At 40.3% G+C, this 24,356-nt stretch overlaps 1 protein-coding gene across 4 annotated transcripts in view; it reads right to left on the bottom strand.

Annotated features, from left to right (window-relative positions):
• Window positions 1-1,239: 1,239 nt before the first annotated feature.
• UBE2E3 (ubiquitin conjugating enzyme E2 E3) overlaps window positions 1,240-24,356 on the bottom strand; it is an 83,345-nt gene continuing 60,228 nt past the window's right edge. For all 4 annotated transcript variants that reach the window (XM_084643460.1, XM_084643459.1, XM_084643458.1 and 1 more), the window contains exons 4-6: window positions 5,931-6,063; window positions 4,296-4,443; window positions 1,240-1,882 (exon numbers count right to left, since the gene is read on the bottom strand). In XM_084643460.1, the coding sequence (XP_084499586.1) occupies window positions 1,785-1,882; window positions 4,296-4,443; window positions 5,931-6,063 (379 nt within the window). In that variant the 3' untranslated portion in view covers window positions 1,240-1,784. The remainder of the gene's footprint in view (window positions 1,883-4,295; window positions 4,444-5,930; window positions 6,064-24,356) is intronic.

The following is a 24,356-nucleotide window of genomic DNA, read 5'->3' as shown; positions in this document are numbered from 1 at the left end:
AGGTTGCGTTCAGCAGTGGTTCCCAGTACTTTGTTCACTTGCACTAGTTTATTACCACACTAAGATCTCCATTGTATTGGCCAGTTCCCTAACTTATTCCCCGTTGCCCTTCACAGCCCAAGCTCCAAATCCACCTCACAGTTCCTAAATATATCTAATTAGAGATATATGGGATATATAGTCCTTTGAGCCACCCTGAGGAAACGGTACAAATATTTAGAATAGAGCAAATGACACATGCTAAAGACTACCTCACCCAAGAACAGGGATGTAACAGTGATAATTAACTTTAGATAATCTTTAAATTCCTCCGCTGCTTTGATATTAAAACCTTGAAATTCTGCTTTCTACACATTTAATGTACAGAACATCTTAATAATGGAAGAGCTACATGTCCAAAAACACAAGGTCACATAGGAGAGATTTACTTTTAAAACAGGAGCCAATTATTTGTAAATTAATTAGTTTTAAAGGGATCAATGAACACTTTAGCTGTACTCTGCTATGACTCAAGTGTCATCACTACAGTGATCAACATCCTAAACAGAAAATTAGTGACTGTAGTTTTCAAACTGTATAGAATATACACTTGCATTTTTGTTGCACACAAGATTTCCTGGTGATGAGTCTAAAACTCTCTTCTAATTTTCAGTTTCACTTGCAATAATGCACTTCCCTACAAGTGTTTCCAATCTCTTTTATCATAATCCCTGTCTAAATCTCCTCTATTCCTTTCTTTCCCAGAGAGCTGACAAAGCATCCAATCGGACTTTGGAAGACTCTTTTCAATGGACAATTGCAGTTCTCTGGCTGGGCGAGCCACATTCTTGCCATTCAAATTAAGGAACAAAGCCTCAAGCTATCAAGAGCCTGGCCCTGCTCCAGCTGAACAAATGAATGGAAAACTCAGGTTGACTATTATGGGAGCAGAATTGGGCCCATTTAATTTATCCACAATAACTGCCATAGCAACCTCTTATTAACTGCTCTCATTTTAACTGAAAAAACCTTGTTAGTTAAAACAAAACAAAAACCAGAAGATATTTTCTGTTTAAAAAATAAAAATCCAGTGGAAAATTTTTACTTTTAAACAATCCACAGGTATACATTAAACATTTAATAGCAAGCCTTTGCTTGTGTATATTAATCCATAGAGACCTGCGATACAATAGCTTTGCATCACTGTTATATTTAAATTCACTCAAATACTAATTTAAATTAGGAAAACAAAGAAACTGCTCCTTGGGGAACATGTTTATTGTGTTTGAGATGATACACTGGGTGCTCTCTGAGCTACAAAGGGGAAAAGGAAATCCTTTCATTACAAACTGACAAAGGTAAAAGTTAAAACAGTTTTCACAACAGCATGTACCACATATTGGAAATAGATCTGGGTTTAATACAAATGACATAATTCCTAGTAATCTACAGCTACCTTTAATAACTTCATACAGATAATGTATTAGGCTAAAATGCACTATAATATTTGGTTGACTTCAGGAACAGTATCCTTAGTACATCACAAAATACATTTTGATATCCCAAAGAAGCAAGACTTGCAAGTAGGCTTTTTAAACATAACTAATCTACAGCTACAAAGTTCTACTCCTGATAGCATTTACCTTTTTTAGGGGGCAGAATCCCAGTCTTCAAAAGGATAAAAGCAGAGAGTAGAATCAGTATAACATATACACAGAAGTCCGTATTGTAAAGGCTATAAAGATTTGTTGCACACTGTCAAGTTGCCTCCTGCACCCTCACAGAGCACAAGTAGTTTATGTCATTTATGTTGCATATCTCTTGGTCCACTGTCTGGCTATCCTGTCATGTTCTGCTCTGTTGGTCAGGTACTGAGTGGCTATGCTTCCGACCAGAGGATCAGCTGTAACAGTTTGGGGTAAAAGAAGAGGAAGATAGGGAAGAAAAACAACATCAGAAATCGTTCTATTAAAAAAGGAAATATTTTAAAAATCACTTGCTTCCCAGTACACCCTCTTTGTGAGGCCAAAAAATGCTAGGCTTTGCAGCAGAGGGCTTGACACACAAGACATTTTCAAGAACAAACACTCAAAGCAGAATGAATAGGAAGGATTTTAATCTGTTTTGATTATCTGCAGGCTCCAACACTTAGTTTCTTTAAAAGACAGACAGACATCTGTGTTAAAATGTTATACCTTTTCATTTTAGCTGACTGTCTGAAAGACAGCTACAGGCTAGGAGTTATGTAAAACTAGAAACAGCCCAGGAGCCGTTTGTGTCTGGAACTGCTTGATATTATGCAAAATATATAATATTTTCACACTTTTAAAATGCTAAACTTAAAAAGAACTTCACATGCCACAGCAGGCCAAACAACTCCTGTGCAGATTAACACATCAGAGGTGTGTTAGAGGTGACAAAAGCATGATCTGAAAGATTTCCTCATGACACCCTTAAAAGAACAAATGGTTACTTCCAAGCTTATTAAATACCACATAGAGTCTGGTGCGACTGTATGAAAATTTAGATGACCATCACCTCACCTGGAAGCCCATTCTCTGTAAAGAACCTCCTGACTGGTCTCTCGTAGAGTACGTCTACACTGCAAAAAACCAAACGCATGCAGCGAGGCGCAGAGCCTGGGTCAGCTGACTCAGGCTCACACTATGGACCTAAAAATAGCAGAGTAGATGTTCTTGCTTGGCTTGGAGCCTGGGCTCTGAAACCTGGAACATCTACACTGCTATTTTTAGCCCCAAAGCATGAGCCTGAGTCAGATCACCCAGGTGCTGAGACACACTGCTGCAGGTTGGTTTTTTTTTTTTTTTTGCAGGGTAGACATACCCTTAGTTAACCTATGCTCCCCAGGTCTCCTGTGACCCAGGATCATCAGGATTAATTTTATAAATACAGTGGGGGCCCGCTTAAATCTTTCTGCTGCTGAGAAGTGTTACCAGATCTACTGGAACTCCTGCAAACATGGATAGGGAAACTCTTTTTGAAAACAGCAACATTTTTCAAAAACCTGTGCATCTATTAGCAAGTTTTATTATTTCAACTCTCCTCCCCCTTAAGTTTTCTCACTGTCTCTTTGTACACAGACGCTCCATTTCGATGATCATACTTGTATCTGAAAGCTAAACTTTCCCCACGAGTCCATGTCTTTCTGAAAATAAGGTTACTAATCCTGGACAATTTATTCCACTGTTTTTCAAACTGGGTGGTGTGGCATGCCCTCCCTAGAGGTGGGTGGGGGAACAACGAAGCTATACGGGGGTGGGGGAAGCAGGGAGTGGCGGGCTGTGGACCGTCAAGTATCCAGGCCCCAGCAGGGCAGCACTGGGGAAAGCGCTCTCCCAGTCTCATTCAGTTTGAGCTCTGGCTCCCTGCCCTGGCAACCCCTTCAACAACTTGAAATAAAAGAGTAAGAAAAGCAGGGGAGCTGAAATGTTGTTTGGTTACTGGGATAGGATACACCATCAACATTTCACTTTCTTTGCTTTACCCCTTCCTTTATTTGAAAACATTGGAGTGTAGCTTCAACTGAACAAACATGAAAACTAAGATATTTCATAAACCGTACGTGCTAATTTACAGGATTTTTATGAATTCGAAGCGTTGGATGCATAGTGTAGTGTATATTAACGAATTCAAGGCTCTTTCATGATAAAACCCTTGACCAAATCCTGCTCCCATTTAACCTAGTGTAAATCCAGAATAAATCCATTGATTCAAAAGGATTACCCCGTATTCCTTCCAGTTTCACAGTCTTGGAGCTGTTTGAAACAGTCACCTCTTAAACTGAAAATCTGTACTGTCTCTCCCCCCCCACCCCCCCGCCACAAAATATATTTAAGGAGGCTGAATAGGAAGCTGTTTTTATATAATGGTCAAGTGGTTAAGGCAATGGAGTGGGAGTCAGGAGATCTGGGTTCTGTTTCTGGATTGTCCACTAACCTGCCATGTACGCTTGGGCAAGTCATGTCAACTCTCTGTATCCCTGTTTCCTCCTTCTGTAAAATGGGATAATGCTATTTATCCTCCTTAAAGATGGATGAGTGAAAAGAGCCATATGAGAGCTAAGGACTGAAGTGTGAACTTGGCACTGGCTATGCGAAGGCTAGAAAATATATTGCAGGGAGCAATCTTGCCATGATACAAATTTAGATGGATTTAAATAAAACAAGGGGTTTTAATCTCTAATCTCAAACATCTATTTTAAGAGTGACAGCATTATTCTGTAGAGAATCCTCTATTGAATCATTTTTGCAGCAAATGAGCAAGAGTTCATGCTTGGTAAATTAGAATTTGCTTACCAGGATTGCAGTCTGTCAAGAGAGAACAAATAGACAGCAAAACCTTTGAAATAGTCAAAGCAGGGCTCCAGTTGTCTTTCAGAATATCCAGACAGATGACTCCCTGACTGTTGATGTTGCAGTGATAGATTCTGGTACGGAAAGTAACCTAAAGTTACAGACAAAAACCATTAAGTGCTATCTATGAATAGCCTATCCCTACCTTTTGGGTAGCAGAAGTTCTGAAGGATGCACTCTGCATGGAGCAGAACGTCTGCAGAGACCTTTCTCGTTCCCTGCATTTTAATGCACTTATCAAAAAAGTGCACATTTTGCTTCATTCATTGTAACTCCTCAGGAGCCTTGGCCTCATTTACTGTACATTTGGTAGGTAAATCACTTTTTTGCAGACTCTTTGGCATGCACCCCGAGTCATACAGAGTACTACAAATGCAGCGTGTATTCAGTATAAATATTATATTGTGTTTGAGTAACAGTTTGATCATGAGCAAGACTGTATTACAATTATTGCAATGCATATGTACAAATGGACCGGGTTTGGCTTGCATGTGCAATCTTAGCTTTATCTTTTTCTTACTTTTCAGTACCTAACTGTGCAACCTTAGTATCTATTTAAATATTGCTTTTTAGGGAATGTATTGCTATTGTCATCTTCAAAGCATTTTACATATTAAATCCTCATTGCATCCCCGTTAGGCAGGAATTACTATACTTATAAAGCATTTCTATTGCAGTAAGTGCCATCATACTTCTGTTTTAATTTATTTCAGATTAATATTCATATAGTATGAAAATGGTTTCTATGCATAAACAAAATGAGTAAGAAATATTTCAGTGCATTAGTTGCAGAAGGCACAGTTTATGGCAGAGATGAGTAAAACATCCATTTTCATTTTACTATACTTCGGAAGACAAATCTGAATGGCTGATGAAACTCACGCAATTCAACATAATAGTGTAATCTTGATGTGGAATTAGAAACATTCTGCAAAAACTCTTCATCATTCCATGAAAACAAACTTACGTCAAAGAATATTATGGTTTGTGTTTTGTGCTTTTCGGGAAGTCTGAGAATGCATTATTCTTTATGTTGTAGTGCCCCAAGGAACCAAAATACATAAATAAATAAAAAAGACACGTCAATGTGCAGTGGCAGTCAAAAAGGCAGATCTAATCAGTTTCAGTTACACTGACATTTTATAATAATGGATCCAATCACAGGATTCTTAGCCAACTGGAAGGTACAATGTTACATTTTTTAGTTGAATCTATTCAGTTCTAATATCCTTTCTTTTTGTTGCTGATTGCTATGAAACTTATGTGTAAAAGAGAAGCCACCTTTTATTGGAATTAGTTTTTCACCTATTACTCCTGACCAATTACTTTAGAATTATCACTCAATTCACCACTAGGAAAGTTGGAAAAAAAAAACATATGGATTGTGAAGCAGACATATTTCTTGAAATTGTTTGCCAAGATTTTCAAAGGTGGTTTGGGGCATCTTTTAGGACATCTTAAAAGGGCCTAATTTTCAGAAAGTGCTGAGCACTCATCTGAAAAGCAAGGCCTTTCTCCAAAAAATCATGAGTCATTTTTAAAAATCTTGGTCACTATAAATAAAAACCTTACCCTTACCTTTGGTGGCTTGAATGGATAATCGGACGAAAATGTGATATCCAGGAAAAAAACACCTCCTTCATATACAGAACCTGGGGGTCCAAGTATAGTTGATCTCCATTCATAAATGTTATCTCCTTTCGGGCCAGCACTATTTAAAAAGAGAGAGAGAATCAACTTTACCTTTGTGAGTAACATCTGTAGTGATTACCATTTTACCAGTTATGTTTAATACCAATCATTTACATGACTTCAGCAGGTGCCAAGCTTCTCATTGACTTCCGTGCGGGATTATTGCTTAAAACTAGGCATTGTATGTAGGTACCTAGCTGAATCAGGACCTTAGTCCCTTTGAATGTTCTGAATAACCATTCCACGTTCTGGCAATGCAGTGGATTCATTGGACTATCACTGTATTAAACACAATTCCCATCTTTATGTTCTGGAATATTTAGCTGCAGTAAGCTTCTGTGTTCTGTCCTTCCAGTTACATGGGACATACATATGAAAAAGAAATTATATCTCGCACCCACTCACCACCGGCTCTGGGGCATTAGAAAATAAATGGTCACCATTTATATTAAGGGCACATTTATAAATAGTTTATAAAGGGTTAATATTATAAACGATTAATAGGTGTTTTGATAAGAGGTTAATTGATTTAGAGATCGTTAGGCTCCAACAGGTGAACAGACTGTTTGTAACCATGGCTTATAGCCATCTATAAACACCATCTACGGATGTGCTTATACCCAACTATAAGATATACCACTCCAGTCTGTAATATCTATTAACCATGTATACAATTAATTATAAAAGTACCTTAAAGTAAAGTGTGATTAACAAGTGTAATAGTGTTAAGCTGTTACATGTTTACTGTCACTTGTTTAGGATAATATAGAGTAAAATTTTGTACTCCCCACACTGGAAAGTTTAATGACAGAGTAGCAACCGTGTTATTCTGTATCCGCAAAAAGAACAGGAGAACTTGTGGCACCGTAGAGACTAACAAATTTATTAGAGCACAAGCTTTTGTGGTCTACAGCCCACTTCATCGGATGCATAGAATGGAACATATAGTAAGAAGATATATATAGATATAGATATACATACAGAGAAGGTGGAAGTTGCCATACAAACTGTAAGAGGCTAATTAATTAAGATGAGCTATTATCAGCAGGAGAAAAAAAACTTTTGTAGTGATAATCAAGATGGCCCATTTAGACAGTTGACAAGAAGGTGTGAGGATACTTAACTTTAGGGAAATAGATTCAATATGTGTAATGACCCAGCCACTCCCAAGTTTAAGGTTCTCTTATGGGGAAAAAAAATAAGGAATTTAATCTATTGTAACACAGCACCGCCAAATTAATAGGAACCTCCAGAACTATATATTTGTGTTACTACATGATGTATATTTTAAAAATGGTAATATTACAGACATTTTCCTCAGGAAGGAAAGAGCATGTTATACAAATTTTCTAGCAACTGAATTGATGTCAATATTACAAAACTGTTTATGAAATAATGAGCTAGCATTTTCCCAGCTGCTGGGATGTTAGAATTAATGATGTAAAAATATGAGTGTCTGTCTACATCCCTTCTCAAATATTCAAAACAAAACTATTTCTCCATAAAGCAGGCATTGATTTAAAAAATATAAGTAAGCCTCTACAAAAATGTAATTTAAGGTAATGTTTTGATTTTATGTTTGCAGATTCCTCTCTTCACGAGATCCCCGCTGATGGCTGTGCAGAGTAACATAGCTTGAGAAAATGGCAATACGAGCATTCGTGTCTTACTGTAAACCAGTTTCTTTCCTGCTTTAATACTCAGAAGAGGAACTTTTTCATCATCATCATTATGCATCCACACATCCTGTGTCATAAACATGGAAGCATTTTTTAGCCTTAAGATGACATTCAAGAGACAGCCAAATGCTGATTTTAATTATGAATTCTCTTCCCGTTATAATTCTTAGCTTATTCATGTTTGTTAATCAGTGACTGTTTTATGCACTAAATAATTAGTCTGTTTGAGGCCTTTTCTTTATATGGCAAAAATAATCAGGAATTCTTGCTAGCATTTTTAAATACATTTTAAAAATAATCTCTGGTGGTATTGTAGCTATTGTCCCTTTACCAAAAATAAAAGTAGACAGCTTCCAGGTTATAATGATCTTAACTTTATTGAAAAGAAATACTACGGATAAAATTTGGGCCTGTAAACCTTGACCCACGTCTTTTTGATTTGTATTCCACGGACAAAGGAGTTAACAAAAACTGCAGATCAATTTTAGAAGAAAAAGTGAAAACTATGTAGGAGGATGCCAAGCAATAGTTCTTAATGCAGTAAATTGTTTGAACCTCACATCGCTACTGTAGATTATTCCATTCATGCTTTCTAAAAAGCATTTAGCAATTAGCATAAGATCTAAAAATACTGGAGCAATAATGATAATATTTAAAACCCACATAGGCCACTGAAAAGTTTTAATTAATTCTTGATATTCATCAGGCTTATAGCTAATTAATATTATGCTTGGAAACTAAATTTCTATGAAGCAATTCAATTTCAGCATTAGTTGTCCTAATGGTTATTTTATAGTCTAATGCAGAGGTTAGTGTTCTTGCCTCACATGTCAGCTACCTTTTTCTCATACAATTCTAATGGCCGGATGGCACTCAATCAGATTAATGACATAGCTGAATTACAATAGCGACATATTTCAGCCAAATGAATCAGTCACAATTAAGGACTGTTGTGGTGTCTAGCTTTGAGCCAAAATATCTGGCAATCACTCATCATCTCGGAACAAGGCACCTATCAGTTAATAGCCCAGCATCTAAGTGCAATAACTCTCCATTTATTATTTTGTGTTATCTTCTATGCTACTATTAGTCCTGTATAAAGGGCAAGGTTACATGCGGGGAGGAGAATGCTATTCTGAAGGTTAGAACATTCCACCTTTATAAGAGGGGAAGAAAGTGCTCTATTGGTACAATATTCAACATCCCTCTCACAGCTGAAAAAACAGTGCCACCGCTTCAGAAATAAGATAAAGTTGTAACAGTAAATCCACACAAAGGAGAAAACTGTTACATCAAAAGGTTGGTCACTGTATTGCTTTTAACTGAGGTTTGGGAACTTTGTTACAACAGCTGGAACGGTGCGCCATGCTCCAATAGTGTGAGAGATACTTTAGCTTCACTAATGACTGCAAACTCCAGCAACTGCAAGGTTATTGATGTGTGGAGACCACGCTAAAGAGTGTAACATACAGCGAAGACAACACCTATTTCCAATCAGGTTTTTTCTACAGCGCACTCAACCACTAAGTACAGAACAGCCGCTGGCTAAATGTACCAAGCTACATTTTCTTTTCTTTACCTGTTGAACAAAGCAACATGCACTCCCTCACAGCGCGGATGGAGTATGACTGACACAGGGATCAGCAAACCAGAGAGACTAGAATTACTCACAATAGGATCAGGGCACCAAGGATCCAGTGATTAGGGAGACTGTGGAGAGCACTGGAACCTAAAGGCCTAATTCAGCAAAGTGTTTAATCATGTGTCTACATGAAAAAATGCAAGTAGCCCTGTGTCCCTGATTCTCCACTAGGTCAATATGCAGCTTAGAGAGAGCGGAGCATGGTGGCTGCAGAGAGCCAGATGCAGCTCGCTGACTACTCAGCCCTGGCAAAAGCTAAAGGGCAGCCCACACCTAGGCCAGCGGAAGATTGGGAGGTAGTGGAGATTTCTCTGGCACACATATACATCTAAGTATTCTGGCTATGTAGCATATCTGTGCAGTTAATTGCTACTGTTTTGCTGTCCTACCACATTAGTTGCTGGCACATCCAAAATTCAGTTAGCACACTTTAATAATGCAGTGTGAACATGAGCAATATGTTGGGGGTTCTCTTTTTTTAATCTTTTTTTTTTTTTTCAAATAGGCTAAAAAAAATCAAAGTAACAAAGCAATCACATTTTTTCAACGTGACAAGAGAAATCTATGCTTTAAAAATTACAGAAAATTTTACTTTATAGGTAAAAAAAATGGATTAGTGCAGTTAGAGATTTATTGCTAAAATAAAGTTAACCAAAACCAGCTGCTGCTTGAATACCTGCTGCTTCACTGATGGGAAGGACTGTGACACAAAGTATGTCTACACAGATGCTGGAAGGTGTAATTCCCAGCATGGGTACGCATACCTGTGCTAGCTCTGCTCAAGCTGCCTAAGGGCAGGTCTACACTACTGCTTAATTTGATCTAACTTACACTGCCCCGAAGTAGCACTGTAGGGTAGGCTTGCCCTGAGTACAATCTTGCCTGACCTCCAGGTACAAACAAAGGGTGGCCAGCCCGAGCCACCACAGCCACTCTGCTATTTTAAGGTGCTATCATGTGCACGTTTACCTGTGCTGGGAATTACACCTCCCTGTAGATGTATCCCAAGACAGGACAAAGGACATATACGTATCTGATCTGAATGACAAGCTGAAGCAATGTATGTAACAGAACCTCAAGATGAGTACACATGCAATCAGGGTACTGTGTAATCCTAGGACTGTAACCGTTGCTCTCCCATGCTCCTTTCCCTGGCCATCCTTTTCTTGCAGGGCATCTAAAATTAAGCCTTGTCTATACCAGTCTTTTTTCCCTAAAACTTCCTGTCATTGCTAAAACCAGTGCAGCTCTAGTGTAGAAAAAGTGTCAGCAGTTTTATTCTCAGGTCTTCTACATCTGCTCTGGATGAGTTAAGCGATGAACAAAACTGCAGGAGCCTGGAGACCTGTCTACACCAGCACTTCCATCAATGCTATGCTTGTGAAGTTGCCACATTGGGTGCAAAGGTGGAAAACTTGGAGAGAAAAATGTTAGATACATCCCTTGGCCTGATCCTGCAATGAGCTTTGTGTGGGTGCAGGGGACTGTCTGCCCAGAGATCAGGGTTTTAGTGCTTGGTCCTGCACCACTGATGTCAATGGAAGCAGGAACAGGCTATTAGCTTGTAAGTTCTTTGGGACAAGGACTTGGTCTTTTTATATGATTCTGTAAAGTGCCTAGGATACTCTGGGGCAATTTGAAAATAAACACAAATATAATTTCTAGTCTGAATTTGGTCTGAGATCTGTAGCACTACAAGACCAGTGAAACAAAAGCATCTCTCATCAGAATGCACCTGTCCTTATAAAGTGTGAGAGTTTGTACAAACACTTGTCCAGAAGGTGGAAGCCTGAGATTTCAACAAGGCTCTTCCCATGATTGTACCTGTTTTGGACAAAAAACTGAAAAACAAACAAGACTTGTAATTTCTTCCACTCTTTTTAGGATTCTTCCAGTACAAAAGACAAAATCCTAGGAAGCTTTCTGCCATCAAAGGCCCAATGTATTTAGACAAAGACTGGCCAAAGATTGTTCATCAGTACTGTGGTGCACTTCATTTTGTAGGAACCTTCAGCAGCATATTTTTACAGACACCACTATTCTGTCTTGGCTAGTCATGAGAATGACGTATATTTTTTCATGAAATGCAGTTTGTATGTACTGGTCTTATATTAATTTGGTGCAAGAGCAGTGGGTCAAATCTGTGCAAATCACAGGAAATTATTTTTATTCATGTACTTTTTATTAAATGTTAGAATTACAACATGAATGTTCTAATGGGCTATACTCTTCCTCTCTAGTTTTTATTACCTCTCTGAGCCTAATGATCAGGATTCCTTGTTACAGTTCACTAAATGCATTCAAACCGCCCACGTGGAGCCAGTTGCAGGAGCCTGGCCTAGGACAATAATTTCTAACTTAACTGGTGCAAGTGACAGTAAAATACCATATATTATTAAGTATTCTTCCACTGACAATACTACTCATCTTAAATTAGACCTAAAATTGAAGCACAATTCATAATTTCATAATGGTGGTGTTGGTAAATAAAAAAAGGAGGGGGGGGAAGTAATTTACAACCACTTGCGGAAAGCCAACTCTATGCTGACCTTTATTATGGGAGCTAATAGGGGGCTGTAATATGCAAAGGTAATAATGAGATGTAATAAAGGGAAAAAAGATTGGCTGAATACCAGGAAAACGTCCAAACAATGGGATCTGTCAGACTGTGCAACAGCTTCCTAAGACAAGCTCTTACAACTACAATGGACACAAGGTGACTGAAGCGACCTTTCCAGTCTCTGATTGGAATTCCTTCCCAACCAGAGGACTGAAAACTTAAAAATATACATGTCATAAATATAAAGGGAAGGGTAAACACCTTTAAAATCCCTCCTGGCCAGAGAAAAAAACCCTTTCACCTGTAAAGGGTTAAGAAGCTAGGATAACCTTGTTGGCACCTGACCAAAATGACCAATGAGGAGACAAGAGACTTTCAAAGCTAGAGGGGGGGACGAAACAAAAGTTCTCTCTGTCTGTGTGATGTTTTTGCCAGGAACAGAAAAGGAATGGAGTCTTAGAACTTAGTAAGTAATCTAGCTAGATATGTGCTAGATTCTGTTTTGTGTAAATGGCTGATAAAATAAGCTGTGCTGAATGGAATGTATATTCCTGTTTTTATAACTTAAGGTTTTGCCTAGAGGGATTCTCTATGTTTTGAATCTGATTACCCTGTAAGGTATTTACCATCCTGATTTTACAGTGGTGATTCTTTTCCTTTTTTTCCCAATTAAAATTCTTCTTTTAAGAACCTGATTGCTTTTTCATTGTTCTTAAAATCCAAGGGTTTGGGTCCGTGTTCACCTAAGCAAATTGGTGAGGATCTTTACCAAGCCTTCCCCAGGAAAGGGGGTGTAGGATTTGGGGAGGATTTTGGGGGGAAAGACATTTCCAAGCGGGCTCCTTCCCTTTTATATATTTGTTAGATGCTTGGTGGTGGCAGCAATAAAGTCCAAGGGCAAAAGGTAAAATAGTTTGTACCTTGGGGAAGTTTTAACCTAAGCTGGTAAAAATAAGCTTAGGGGGTTTTCATGCAGGTCCCCACATCTGTACCCTAGAGTTCAGAGTGGGGAAGGAACCTTGACAATACAATAAAACAAAAGAGAGTACTCCATAGCCCCACTATGGCTGCCAGAGTGGTGCAACAGCCATAATGCTGATGTAAGTGGAGGTTTCCCCCAGCACATGGGAATCACTGAGTGGCATAAAGCTACCATAACAATTCCTATGCTACTCACCTTTTCAGGCCTGATTCCTTTACACTCTGTATAAAGTGGCACGGTTGGAACAGCTCTAATTCGGGGATCCCCACATGTCATAATGGCCCCTTAGGATGCTGGGTAGAGGTTAGAGTGAATTTAAGACATTCTGATTTATGGTGGGGAGTGGCCTTGTCCCCAGTCAGCTTCAGGATTGAGAGGGGCAGGCAGGTGGGCGGATAAAGAACAGACAAGGCACAAGCTCCTGAGCTGCACAAAGCACAACTCAGAAACAGTCCAGAATCAGGGCCGGTGTTTCTAGGCTAATACAGTGTATGCTGCATTCATGTTGCACACTAGCACGAACGATATTAACTCTAGAACACTGCAACACACCTGGTATATAGAGAACTGAAAATTAATAATCAAAATAGGAAAATAAGATTCTTATGGGGATTGTGGCTCTTGAGAAAGTGAAGTGGGGAGAACTGCAATTTAAAGTGCTCCCATCTCTCCGTTTAAGTACCAGTTGCTTTAATTGGTACCATGTCAAAAGTTCAGGAGTTACAGTTCAAATGTCAACCTTTTCCGAGACTTTCCTTTTAAAGCCCCATCCTTTAGGACTGACACCTGAGCTTTGTTAGGTGCATCTCGAAAAGGAGCAGACAGACAACTGGGTTCTATGCAGTCAGTCACAGACATACAGGACAAAGCCTTCCTTCTGGGAAAATCTACCTTAAGGTAAGATTCTGTCTCTGAGAAACTGTTAAATATTTTCATAGACTGTTCAACCATGATGACTCTGTCACCACGGTTAATTATAACATATATTATAGCACCGTCAGTGCTTTACAGCAAGAGTAAGCTATGTTCCCTACCTTCCTTACTCCTGCTGAAGCAGAAAGAAAAGGAACAAGTACATGTCTGGGCTGAAGCATGATCTGCAATTATAAATTTAGCATATCCAACACACACACTTGTGAAAGCCAGCATGTAAATCCTTACGGCACTCAGCACACTACCAACTTGAAAAACCTTTATTTTGAGCTGTAATGTCCCGCTGGGTGTAGGATACTGGCTCTCAGGCAGTGTGATCACCCAGCATAAGTTTGTTCGTGCATGCTTGGCATTACACTTTTAAAAAGAATCCTTAGCAATATAACCACAGGGGGCTCTCCCCACCCAGGACCAGGTTCCCGCTTATCACCTCCCTTCTGTTAAGGGGCCCACAAGTAGCCTGCAATACACACAAAGGTAGCAACATTGAACTGCTGCTGGGCTGTGTGTTCATTTGGCAAAATCCCACTGCAGCCTCTGCTGTTGGGGCTCTTAAGAAATCCCTACTAGAATATATTAAAAACCCATGAAAACGCTGCTGCTCTGCCTATCTCTAGCTATAGACAAACTGTTCAATCACCTTAGTGAGTGAGTGTGGGGAATTCACCCTGTAGGGGCTGCGGAAAGAGTATCTTCCCACACCTATAGGTGAAAGTTACCATGTTCAGATACTAAGGCACTAAAGTAGAATCCCTCTGTGGGCAGTAGCCTGTTCTGAAAGAGGGGGGTGTAATTTGCATATGAATCCTTGATTCCAATAAGAAATGTTGTTTGGAAGCCACAAGAAAAGGAGGGATCTCTAGCCACGTAAGGCCTGTGTCCTGTTCTGTGTGGACCTCAGCCCAATTGCAGATTAAACAAAGCACTATGCTGCAAATCAGGTATTTGTGAAGGAAGATATGCTAGTATCAGTCCTCTAAGGCAGCAAAAGTTGGTCACTCAAAAAGGCATGTAATTTTGGGATGTGTTGTCAGTTAGTAGCCTACTTCCAAATATGTTACAGAACCTGATCTTTAAGTAGAGTAACATAAGGATCCATCAGCCATGAGTTAAAATCCTAGCATGATATACATCATTGGCCAGTGGTTATAATATTTTTATATGAATTGTGGATTAACTTTCATGCATATGTTTCATCTTAATATTTTGGGGGCCGTGGGATGGAGTGTATGCCTCACATAGGCCTTCAGAGAGTTGCAGTAGGCCAGGTGGACCCAATCAGACAATTAAGCTGAAAATAGGGTATATTTAGGTTGTGTGGAGGGTGCTAATGAGAAGGAAGCTCACCTGTGAGGGAACAGGCATGGCTTCTATAAAGCCAGGAGGCTAGCAACAGTGGCTCAGGGAGGAAGCCTACAGCCTTTCTCCCGGAGGTAAGGGAGAAGGAGGGGGGGAATATAGGAACCCATGAGGTAGGGTTTAAGCTAGCAGGCTTGAGAGGGATGGAACTGACTGACTAACAAGATTGATGAAGGACAAGCTTAAAGAAGCATGGTAGGGAATAGTTTAGGTAAAAGAGTGGTAGGGTTGATGAAGTCCTAGACCTTAACTGATTACTGTACGGCCCTGGACTGGGACCTGCAGTAGAGGGCAGGCCTAGGTTTTCTTGCTATCCAGTGCAGAGTGGTATTGCTTTGGGCAGTGAATGGGAAGACTGCCTGAGTCACTGTGGAAATGATGTAGTCAGGACAGCAGGCGTGAGGACTGAATGATGCTACTTGTGCAGAGAGACTTTGAAAGAGTCCCCTACAAGTGAGAACCAGGATGTGACCTGACTTGGCTGAGTCATGAAGCAGCTGTACTGCGATTCCAAGAGTGACAGGAGAGCAGCAATGGTGGAAGGGGCACTGACCGGGGCGGAGCTAATATCCAGAATTGTCAGAAGTGGCCACCACTGAGCCATGAGTAGAGTACCCCTTTTCTGGCCACAAAACCCTTTTTGCAGCCTTTGCTATGTTCCATAAGTGATGACATTGAAATGCGTCAGAGTAAAACTTTTGTGAATTTCAACCCTGAGACACTTAACAGGGACCCAGCAGGAATGGAAGTGAAGTCACAGTGTGAAATGTTTCATTATTTACATTTACAGGGATTTCTAGAGTAGTTAGCACCACAGTATCTGAGTGCTTATGTCTAGAGCCCTGCATGAATATAAAACTTGTATCTGTATCCAATCTGCAAACATGGTCCATGGATATAAAGGGGATATCCGCAGATTTAAGGGGCTCTCCTTACGTCCTCCATACAAAGAATGCTATATGGCTTTTATTGGCAAGGCCCTCAGATACAATTTTAACTCTACAGCAGCCTAGTTTTGAAAGACTGATAGTTTTTTGCTGACAAAGGACACACTTCTAGAGAAGCAATATATGTACACAATAGAACCACAGAGTTACGAACTAACTGGTCAACCACACACCTCATTTGGAACCGAAGTACGCAGTCAGGCAGCAGCAGACAGAGGGCAAAAAGCAAGTACAGTACGTGCTGTGTTAAACGTAAAATACTTTTTTTTTTTTAAAAAAGCAAGATAAAAACAATTTGACAAAGTAAGGGAACGGTTTGTGTGCTTGTTTCATTTAAATTAAGATGGTTAAAAACAGCATTTCTGAGCCGCACAGTAAACTTTCAAAAGTTTACAACTGAACATTGACTTAATACAGCTTTGAAACAACAACCATAACGTTTTTGTTCAGAGGTATGAACACCTTGGGAGTGGAGGTTGTTCATAACTCTCAGGTTCTACGGCATAATGATGGATCTAATCAAAGTGCCTTTTTTTGATTTGAAGTATTATCATCAGTTTCTGGTTTATGTTCCGAAGTTCTAGTCCACTGTGCTCTTTATATAGCTGTAACTGTCATTATTTTATAGCTGCCATTTCAGTGGCAAATGCCTTTTTCCTAAACAAGAAAGACTGTTTACTGCTCTAAAACATCCATAAATTACATCCGTAATTGAAGATACATGGAGTCTAGTTTACTGCACAAACCCTTGCTTCTGTCACTCCTTAAGTATATCACGCCCTTAAGCCTAAAGTCTAGAAATTACGGCTGGAAAAGCCTATTTCTTTGTCTTATGGATGGATCCCCTGCTAATTCAGGCTTGATTGTGAAGTAGCATAGAACTTGTTCCTGAGTATTTTAGCACTGCATACAGAAAAACGACAGTGTGTGGTGTGTTTTGTTTATTTTTTTAAGACAATTAAAACTGCTAACCCTAAACTTTTCTTCAGTTAAAGAACACAGTATTGTAGTAAACACAGCTGGGTAATTTGTTAATCATTGGATACTGCTGTCAAAGCTACACTATGGAGCTACCAAGTAATGTATTTTGGAAGGCTCATAGTTTTTCTCTATGAAGACATGAGACAAAGAACCATTCGATTAATTTCTTGCTACTGTAGCTCAGCCTTATTTTCACATTTGTATTTGAGCTAGTTTTTAATCCCATTACTTGCTAATGTTAATTGTAACCAGGTGCAGTCTTTTTTCCCAAAACACATTGAAGAAATCCCTAAAGTTAGAGTTCTTGCCATTTTTCTGTTGGGCAACACAATCCTGAAAAATTTAATTTGGTACAATACAAAATATTGAGATTAAGCCAATCAATGCATTGCTTCATTGTCACTAACCAGGGATACGAAATTCATTTTCGTCTACCCGCCAACAATAGACTTGTAATTAAACTACTCTACCCAAACAGTATAATTCTGACAGCGCACTTATATTTTGAATGTGACAGAAGAGAAATCCAAATAGCGGGATCTGTGGTCATTAAAAGACCTACACCAAATCTGAACTTTGACTAGTTAAAAAATAACTTGAAATCAGTATAAACCTCCACGAATGCTACAAGCACATGTTTATAGTAAATGTCTTAAAGAATAATTTCCCCTCAAAAATTTAGTTTGAAAAGTAAAGGAAAATATTTCCTGCTATTTCAAAACATTTTTGTAATGGTTCAGAAGCTGACTTTGCTAAGAAGACAATAAAATGCCAGTTCTCGCGTCTCCGTACGATCAACACTGAACTACTCTGAAATCTATCTTTGTCTGAGCCTGTGAAAGCCTTACTCTCAACTCAGTGGCATTTCTGCGTGTGCAAGAATTTTTGAATGCAGCATCTGATCAATTCCAAAGCATATTCTAGGCATCAATGGTCAGCACCCTATTGATTTGTCAGGAAACTGGGAAAATGGGGGACAAATATAGTCCCTGTCAGTTCTTTAGCATAGCCACAGCCTACGGATCAAACAGCTTGATGGCACCCATGCCTTCCAGCGTAATACCCCTACTTCACAGTAGAGTTGATACCCTGAATGACTCACCTCTCAGAGAGAAAAATAATGGTTGGGGACAGGGGTATGCACAAATCCCCTGGCAAAGAGGGCGGGGAGCACACAAAGTGTGATGGTGGTGGTGGGGAGAGATGGGGGGGGGAACCTTGTATGGGGAAGGGCAGCATACAAAAATGTCCTGGCATAGGGAAGGTGGGAATGGGGGGCACACAGAACCCCTGCCATGGGGGGAAGATGCTGGTATTGGGGGGAGGGGAGAATGGGGGACCTTGGTATGGGAAGAGGGAGAAATGGGGACACAAAAAACCTCTGGCAGAGGGAAGACTTGGGGGAGTCCCTGAAAAAGAGAGATGGGAAGATGGAGATCAGAGAGCTTGTGTGTGGGGTAATGGAGGGATGCAAGGAGCCCCAGGTGTATGAAGTAAACTCAGCCTACACACGGTAGGAAGTGTGGGCTCCCCTATTCTAGTCAAATAGGACAGTCAGTTACTCTAGCAAGAAATAAAAATAAGAAAACAAGATGCTCAGGGTTTTGGGGTTTTTTTGGTGCCACTAAAATACTGACTGCTGCAAAGTAGTTGCATCAGTGTAGCATATTTTTCCTTCTTCAAATATGAACCCCATTTGCCCATAGTCCTGTAATTCACTTAATCACCCAGAGAAATTTTCTCTGGTGGTCAAAAGGAGGAGAATTTTTTTTTTTTTACTCTCCACACACCCCCTCACCATTATTTTCTGGGGTAACTACATCTACCAAACGTACAGAGTTCTATACTTCCCTCACTAAGTGTCTCAAAATCTTTAATGTATTTATCCTTAATACCCCTAGGAAGTAATGAAATATTATCCCCATTTTGCAGATGGGAAAGTGGGGCACTGAAAGACTAAATGACTTTCCCAATGTCCCACAAGAAGGCTGTGGTGCAGCAGGAAACTGAACCCAAGTCTCTGAAGTCCCAAGCTAGCACTGTAGACTGAGAGAACCCTGCTGGGATCTGAATCAACAACTGAACAGCATTCAAGTATTTCAGACACCTCCACTATTCAATGGGAAACATCCACCTTGAAAGTTTGTCAGAAAGCCCATTTGTAATTGCCTACCAGTATGTTATATGCCATCTTCATTATTATTTGTACTACCATAGCTTCCAGGAACCCTAGTCATAGACCAGACCCTCACTATGCTAGGCACTATTCAAACAGAACAAAGAAGCTGTTCCTGCCCCAAAGAGCTTACAGATGAAGTATAAGACAGAAGACAACAAATGGATCCACACAGACTGTTGGAATACGAAAAAACGGAGACAATATTGGTCGCTTGACAGGCAGCGGTCTCAGTATTCCTGCAACCTAACCATTGTCCAATTTCTGCTGGGCATCATGACATCTTTACATCAACAAAGAGAACATTCTCCCCACTTCCCCATACACACACACTCCAAGCCAGTATTCCTAGAGAAATAATCCAAATAATAAACATGTGATGGTTTGGAGCCCTTGGGAAGCCATATGATGTGCTGAGATATCACTGATTCTACCTGTTCTGCCAGCATAGGCCCCCCTGTAACCTGTCACACACGCCCCCCCACACACACTTAGCTGCAGATCCGCTCTGGACTCAGTTTAAGGGACTTGCTCTAGCAGGATGTCCTGAGTATTTCCTTGGAGTGCAGACCCAAAGATATATTATGAAATTTCCCCCCTCCCTCAATGTGGAGAGAGGTGTGCATGCTTCTTACCCCCACAGTTAGAAATTACAGAAACTGGGTTTAATAATAAACATAACAAATGTTATTAACTATAAAAGGCAGATTAAGCAGTAAAAGGGGTAACAAACAGAACAAAGCAGATTACTAAGCAAATAAAATCAAACATGCAAACAAAGCAAGTTTCACAAACAAAATTAGTTACAAATAGTATTTCTCACCCTAGATATTGTTGCAGGCAGTTTGCAAAGCTTCTGTCATTCACAGTTCCAGTTATATTCCTTTTTTCAAACTAGACTCCTGTCTCAGTCTGGACCCCCCCTTGCCTCCCCTTTCTTCTTGGGCAGACAGGCCATGGAGAGGAGGAGTCCTGTTTGCCTTTCTCCTCACCCTTAAATAGGATTTATATAAGGCGGGAATCCTTTGTTTCCCAAACCTGTCTCCCCGCCACACACCCCACCCCCTTCCCTTACAGTGGAAAGTTACCAGAAGTCCCAGCTAATGTTTTAGTGTCAGGTGACAAGACCATCTAACCCTGTAGTATCACAATGTCCATGAGTCAGTGGCAGTATGGAGCATCCACAGGAAGGCCAAGCTTTTCACAGCTCATTGCCCTCCCTGATGGGCCATCTGCCCTGTCTGGCTTTTCCATTGTTGTACCTGAAGCGTTAGCAGTGTGTGTCGCCCAAAGCAGCATAGTTGAAATAGATACATAGGCAATATTCCTCACTTCAGATTCAGAAACGATACAGGCATACAAACTGGATAATCACATTCAGTAAATCATAACCTTTCCAATGATATCTCACGTGAGCCATCTGGCATAAAGTAATCTCAGTTATGTCATTCATATCATAAGCATATTTTAATAAAGAATATGGAATGACATATCACAAAGCAGTCTCACTGAAAATGTCCTTTTAATAAAAAAACAGATTTAAACATTTAGTCGATTTACAAAGTTTGGTGTCTATAATCTATCGATCAAGGCGGTAACTTGCGTAGCCCAATTTTCAGGGGGACAAATCTCTGAAGTCACTGGAAGCTGTCAAAACAGGCCACTCATGCATGTGCCTAAATGTGGATTTAGATGCCTAACTTTTAGACGCCCAACACTGAAAAATTTTGGCCTAAATATTTAATAAAATATTCTACACATTCCCTTCTGCTGATCACATTAACAACTGTAATTTAAAAAAACACCACACACACATCAGAATATTTTAAACTCCCTTTTCCAGACAGCAATTCAAGACAAATCCACCAATGAACAGAGTGTTTTCAACACAAGACCCACACAGCTCATTACACAATCACCCAAGGTTATAGTTCAGGTCCAAAAGCTGATTCCAGGAATAAATAATTGAAAGCTGTTACTATTGTGGAAATACATCCCTGTATCCTGACAAGGAAAAAAAGTGCAATTCAGTGAACAGGATTTATTTTGGGACTTTGTGAGAAATCAAGAAAGAGACAGCCGCCATGAAGTCATTCTTACCGATATTTATCTGTATCCACCTGTCAGAAAATAAACACCCTAGATTCTTCGTAGTACTGGGAAAGGATTGTTCCACTTTGCTTTTGTTGCAATGTCATGTGGATACAATTACTTCGCTCTCTAAGAACCTTTATCTACAACGAAACATCTCTATTTTGACCTCAAACTGTTGGCCTAATCTAAGGGTTTGCCTACACTGCCCCACAGTTTAGACTATAGGAGTATGAATAGCAGCGGGCACCAAAGTGCTGCACTGTAACTCCCCCATGTGGACACTGGCCATGAACTATAGATTAATATAATCTTCGTCAAACAGGATTTTGTTAATGCAAACTAGGAACCTTTTAATTAGCACCTGAAATGTCCACATGGGGGAGTTACAGAGCAGCACTTTGGTGCACGCTGCTATTCACACCCCCGTAATCCAAACTGCAGGGCAGAGTAGACATAGCCTCAGTCAATTAGTGGTTTAGTCTTCTTAGTCATGTTGTAGGGCACACTTGCATTTAAGTTTAATTCTATTCTTTTGAAAATTCCTCCTCCCCCCATTTCCACATCCGAGACTAAGCATGGATAAAGTTAACAAAACAGAATAGGGAGAATCACAATAAGTCCCTTGAGGCTGTAACAATCTGACAAGCATCTCTCTGAATAGCAATAAAAGGCTGGACTCTCAAAAATAAAATGGTCACTCCAAACAAAGAGGGCCAAATAGCCTTTTACTATTCATTCTAAGAGCTATTTTCCCCCACCTCCACCAGCCACCGATGCCTCAGTGAAGCAGCATTAATTCAATTTTTACAAGGGTTAACACAGGCTGGATAGAATAGCTTTTGCAAAATCATATTCTTGGTAGAGCATTCTTCCTTGTACAATAACCCTCAACCGATTAAAGTAGGCAATTGTGTGGGAATTCTGAAGTACAAATCTTCTACCCCTTTTGAATCCACTTAGTGCTCAACTATTTGAGGTGATAAGCAAGGAGATGTGAATTTCTTAACATGCTTGACCTTCTTCTGTCCTCTCCAGAAGCTTCCTGTTATAGTCCTTCTGCTTCTCCTGTTTACAAACCACATATTTTATTCCATGAACAGATATGTTGTTTAAGTCTTGCTAGTTACTGATTCAGTAATTATTCATCAACGTATACATTTTTTGAAGTAGGAACAAGTTAGTTTTCCTGCTCCAAATCCTAACCATCATACCCTATATCACTAATCACTCAAGAAAAATCGAATAAATATTAAATAGAATCTTGCCACTGCAGATACCACCTGCTGTCACAGGTGAATTTAGACAACCTTCACAGTTTGATCAAAGCCTGACAGAATAAGTGCAGCTATCTAATTAGTTAGGGGTTTGTGGATGGAGGAATTGAATATCAGCCTAATCCTTTGGGGATTAGGCTAGTAAGAAGGACATGTGGTAAAAGTGGCACAGCATAGCTGTATAGCTGATTCCCTCCATATTACCTCCTAGAACCTGTGATGGGGTGTCCACCCCACACAAGATTGGAAAGGGTTAAGATGGCCCAGGCAGGCCAATTAATTCCACAGGCTGCACCTCAAGGAGCAGCCAGAGAGCTGGTAGCTAACTGAAAGCAGGCTCAGCTGGGCAGGAAGAGGTGAGGCCTATAAAGCCAGGTAGCTGGCAACAGAATGGGGCTACTGCTGGGATAGGGCAGCCACTCTCTGGGAAGAGGGTTTGGAGCTGGTACACGCAGCGAGAGGAGGGGAACCCGAGTGGTAGGAAGCAGTCCAGGGTAGGAGCAGTGAGGGTAGAGTGAAAAGCCCAGAACTGCTGGGTTAAGAGTCTCTGGACTGGCACCTCGAGAAGAGGGCGGACCCAGGTTCCCCTACCAGCCATCAAGAGCGTGGCATAGAGCAATGGGAGCAGTGAACTGGAAGACTACCTGAGTCACTGTGGGTCAAAGATTTCAGAGGACTGTACCCCAGAAGGGGGAACACTGAGTGATCCAGCTGGAGGGCTAAGTCATGAATAGGATACTGCGATAGGTTCTTGGAGCGAGATGGGCTGCAGACCAGAGAGAAAGTTGGAACGACAGCATGCAAATCATGGAAGGGGGCATTTACCTTGAGAGCTAATCCATAGAGTGACCAGGATGATGTACCAGCCCAGTGGTGAGTGGAGCACCCCATGACAGGATCTCCCCCACTGCAGTCTTTACACTACACTATTCTTCCTTCAGCAGGAGAGCAGGATGGAACTCAGTCAGCACTGGTGGCAGATGATTGTTGCTGCTAACCCAAGGAGGTCATCCTCCTCCCTCCCCTCTTCTGAATGAGCTGCCACTACACTTGCAGCTTCTGCCATTCTGGAGAGCAAGACTAGACCAGAAAACTGGCGAGAGAACCCAGGCCTCTTACAAGTTTGTGCAGAGCATTAATCTTAAAGGAAAAAACAAACTGATTCTTAATGACCCAGCAAACCTGGAAGTCCAAATGAGTATGACTACTTTTCACCAAAAACTGAAATACACTTGAAATAAAATCTAATTACAATTAGTATATCTGAGCCAGTTGCCAGTGGTTACCAACGAGATGCAAAGGGAAATCCAGATGACAACGGAGATACTACAGTCACTTACAGAAAACTGGTGTAAGTATCCACTTAATTATTTTTATGATTAAAACAACTTGTTTAGACATTTATCAGATACAGTAGCTAGCTCCTAAGTTGAAGCACAGGGAAAGACCCTGGTGTCTCTGACACCATATGGCAAGAGCTGGAAAACGCTGACACTTTATTTTAATGAGACCCACTTTATCGAAACAGGGAGAGGTTTTGAAACAGCACATCTGACACAGGAGCTCTCAGACCCCCATGGCACAAATTGCAATTTTGAGCAAGTACATTACCATCACGAATACACATGGAGGTACCAATTTAAGTTAAAGATTCTATTTTCAATTTCATCCCATAGTGCAGTGTA

Source organism: Lepidochelys olivacea, assembly GCF_965140295.1.
Source record: "Lepidochelys olivacea isolate rLepOli2 genome assembly, chromosome: 11".
NCBI classification, from domain to species: Eukaryota; Metazoa; Chordata; order Testudines; family Cheloniidae; genus Lepidochelys; species Lepidochelys olivacea.
This window is presented reverse-complemented; position numbering and strand designations above follow the sequence as displayed.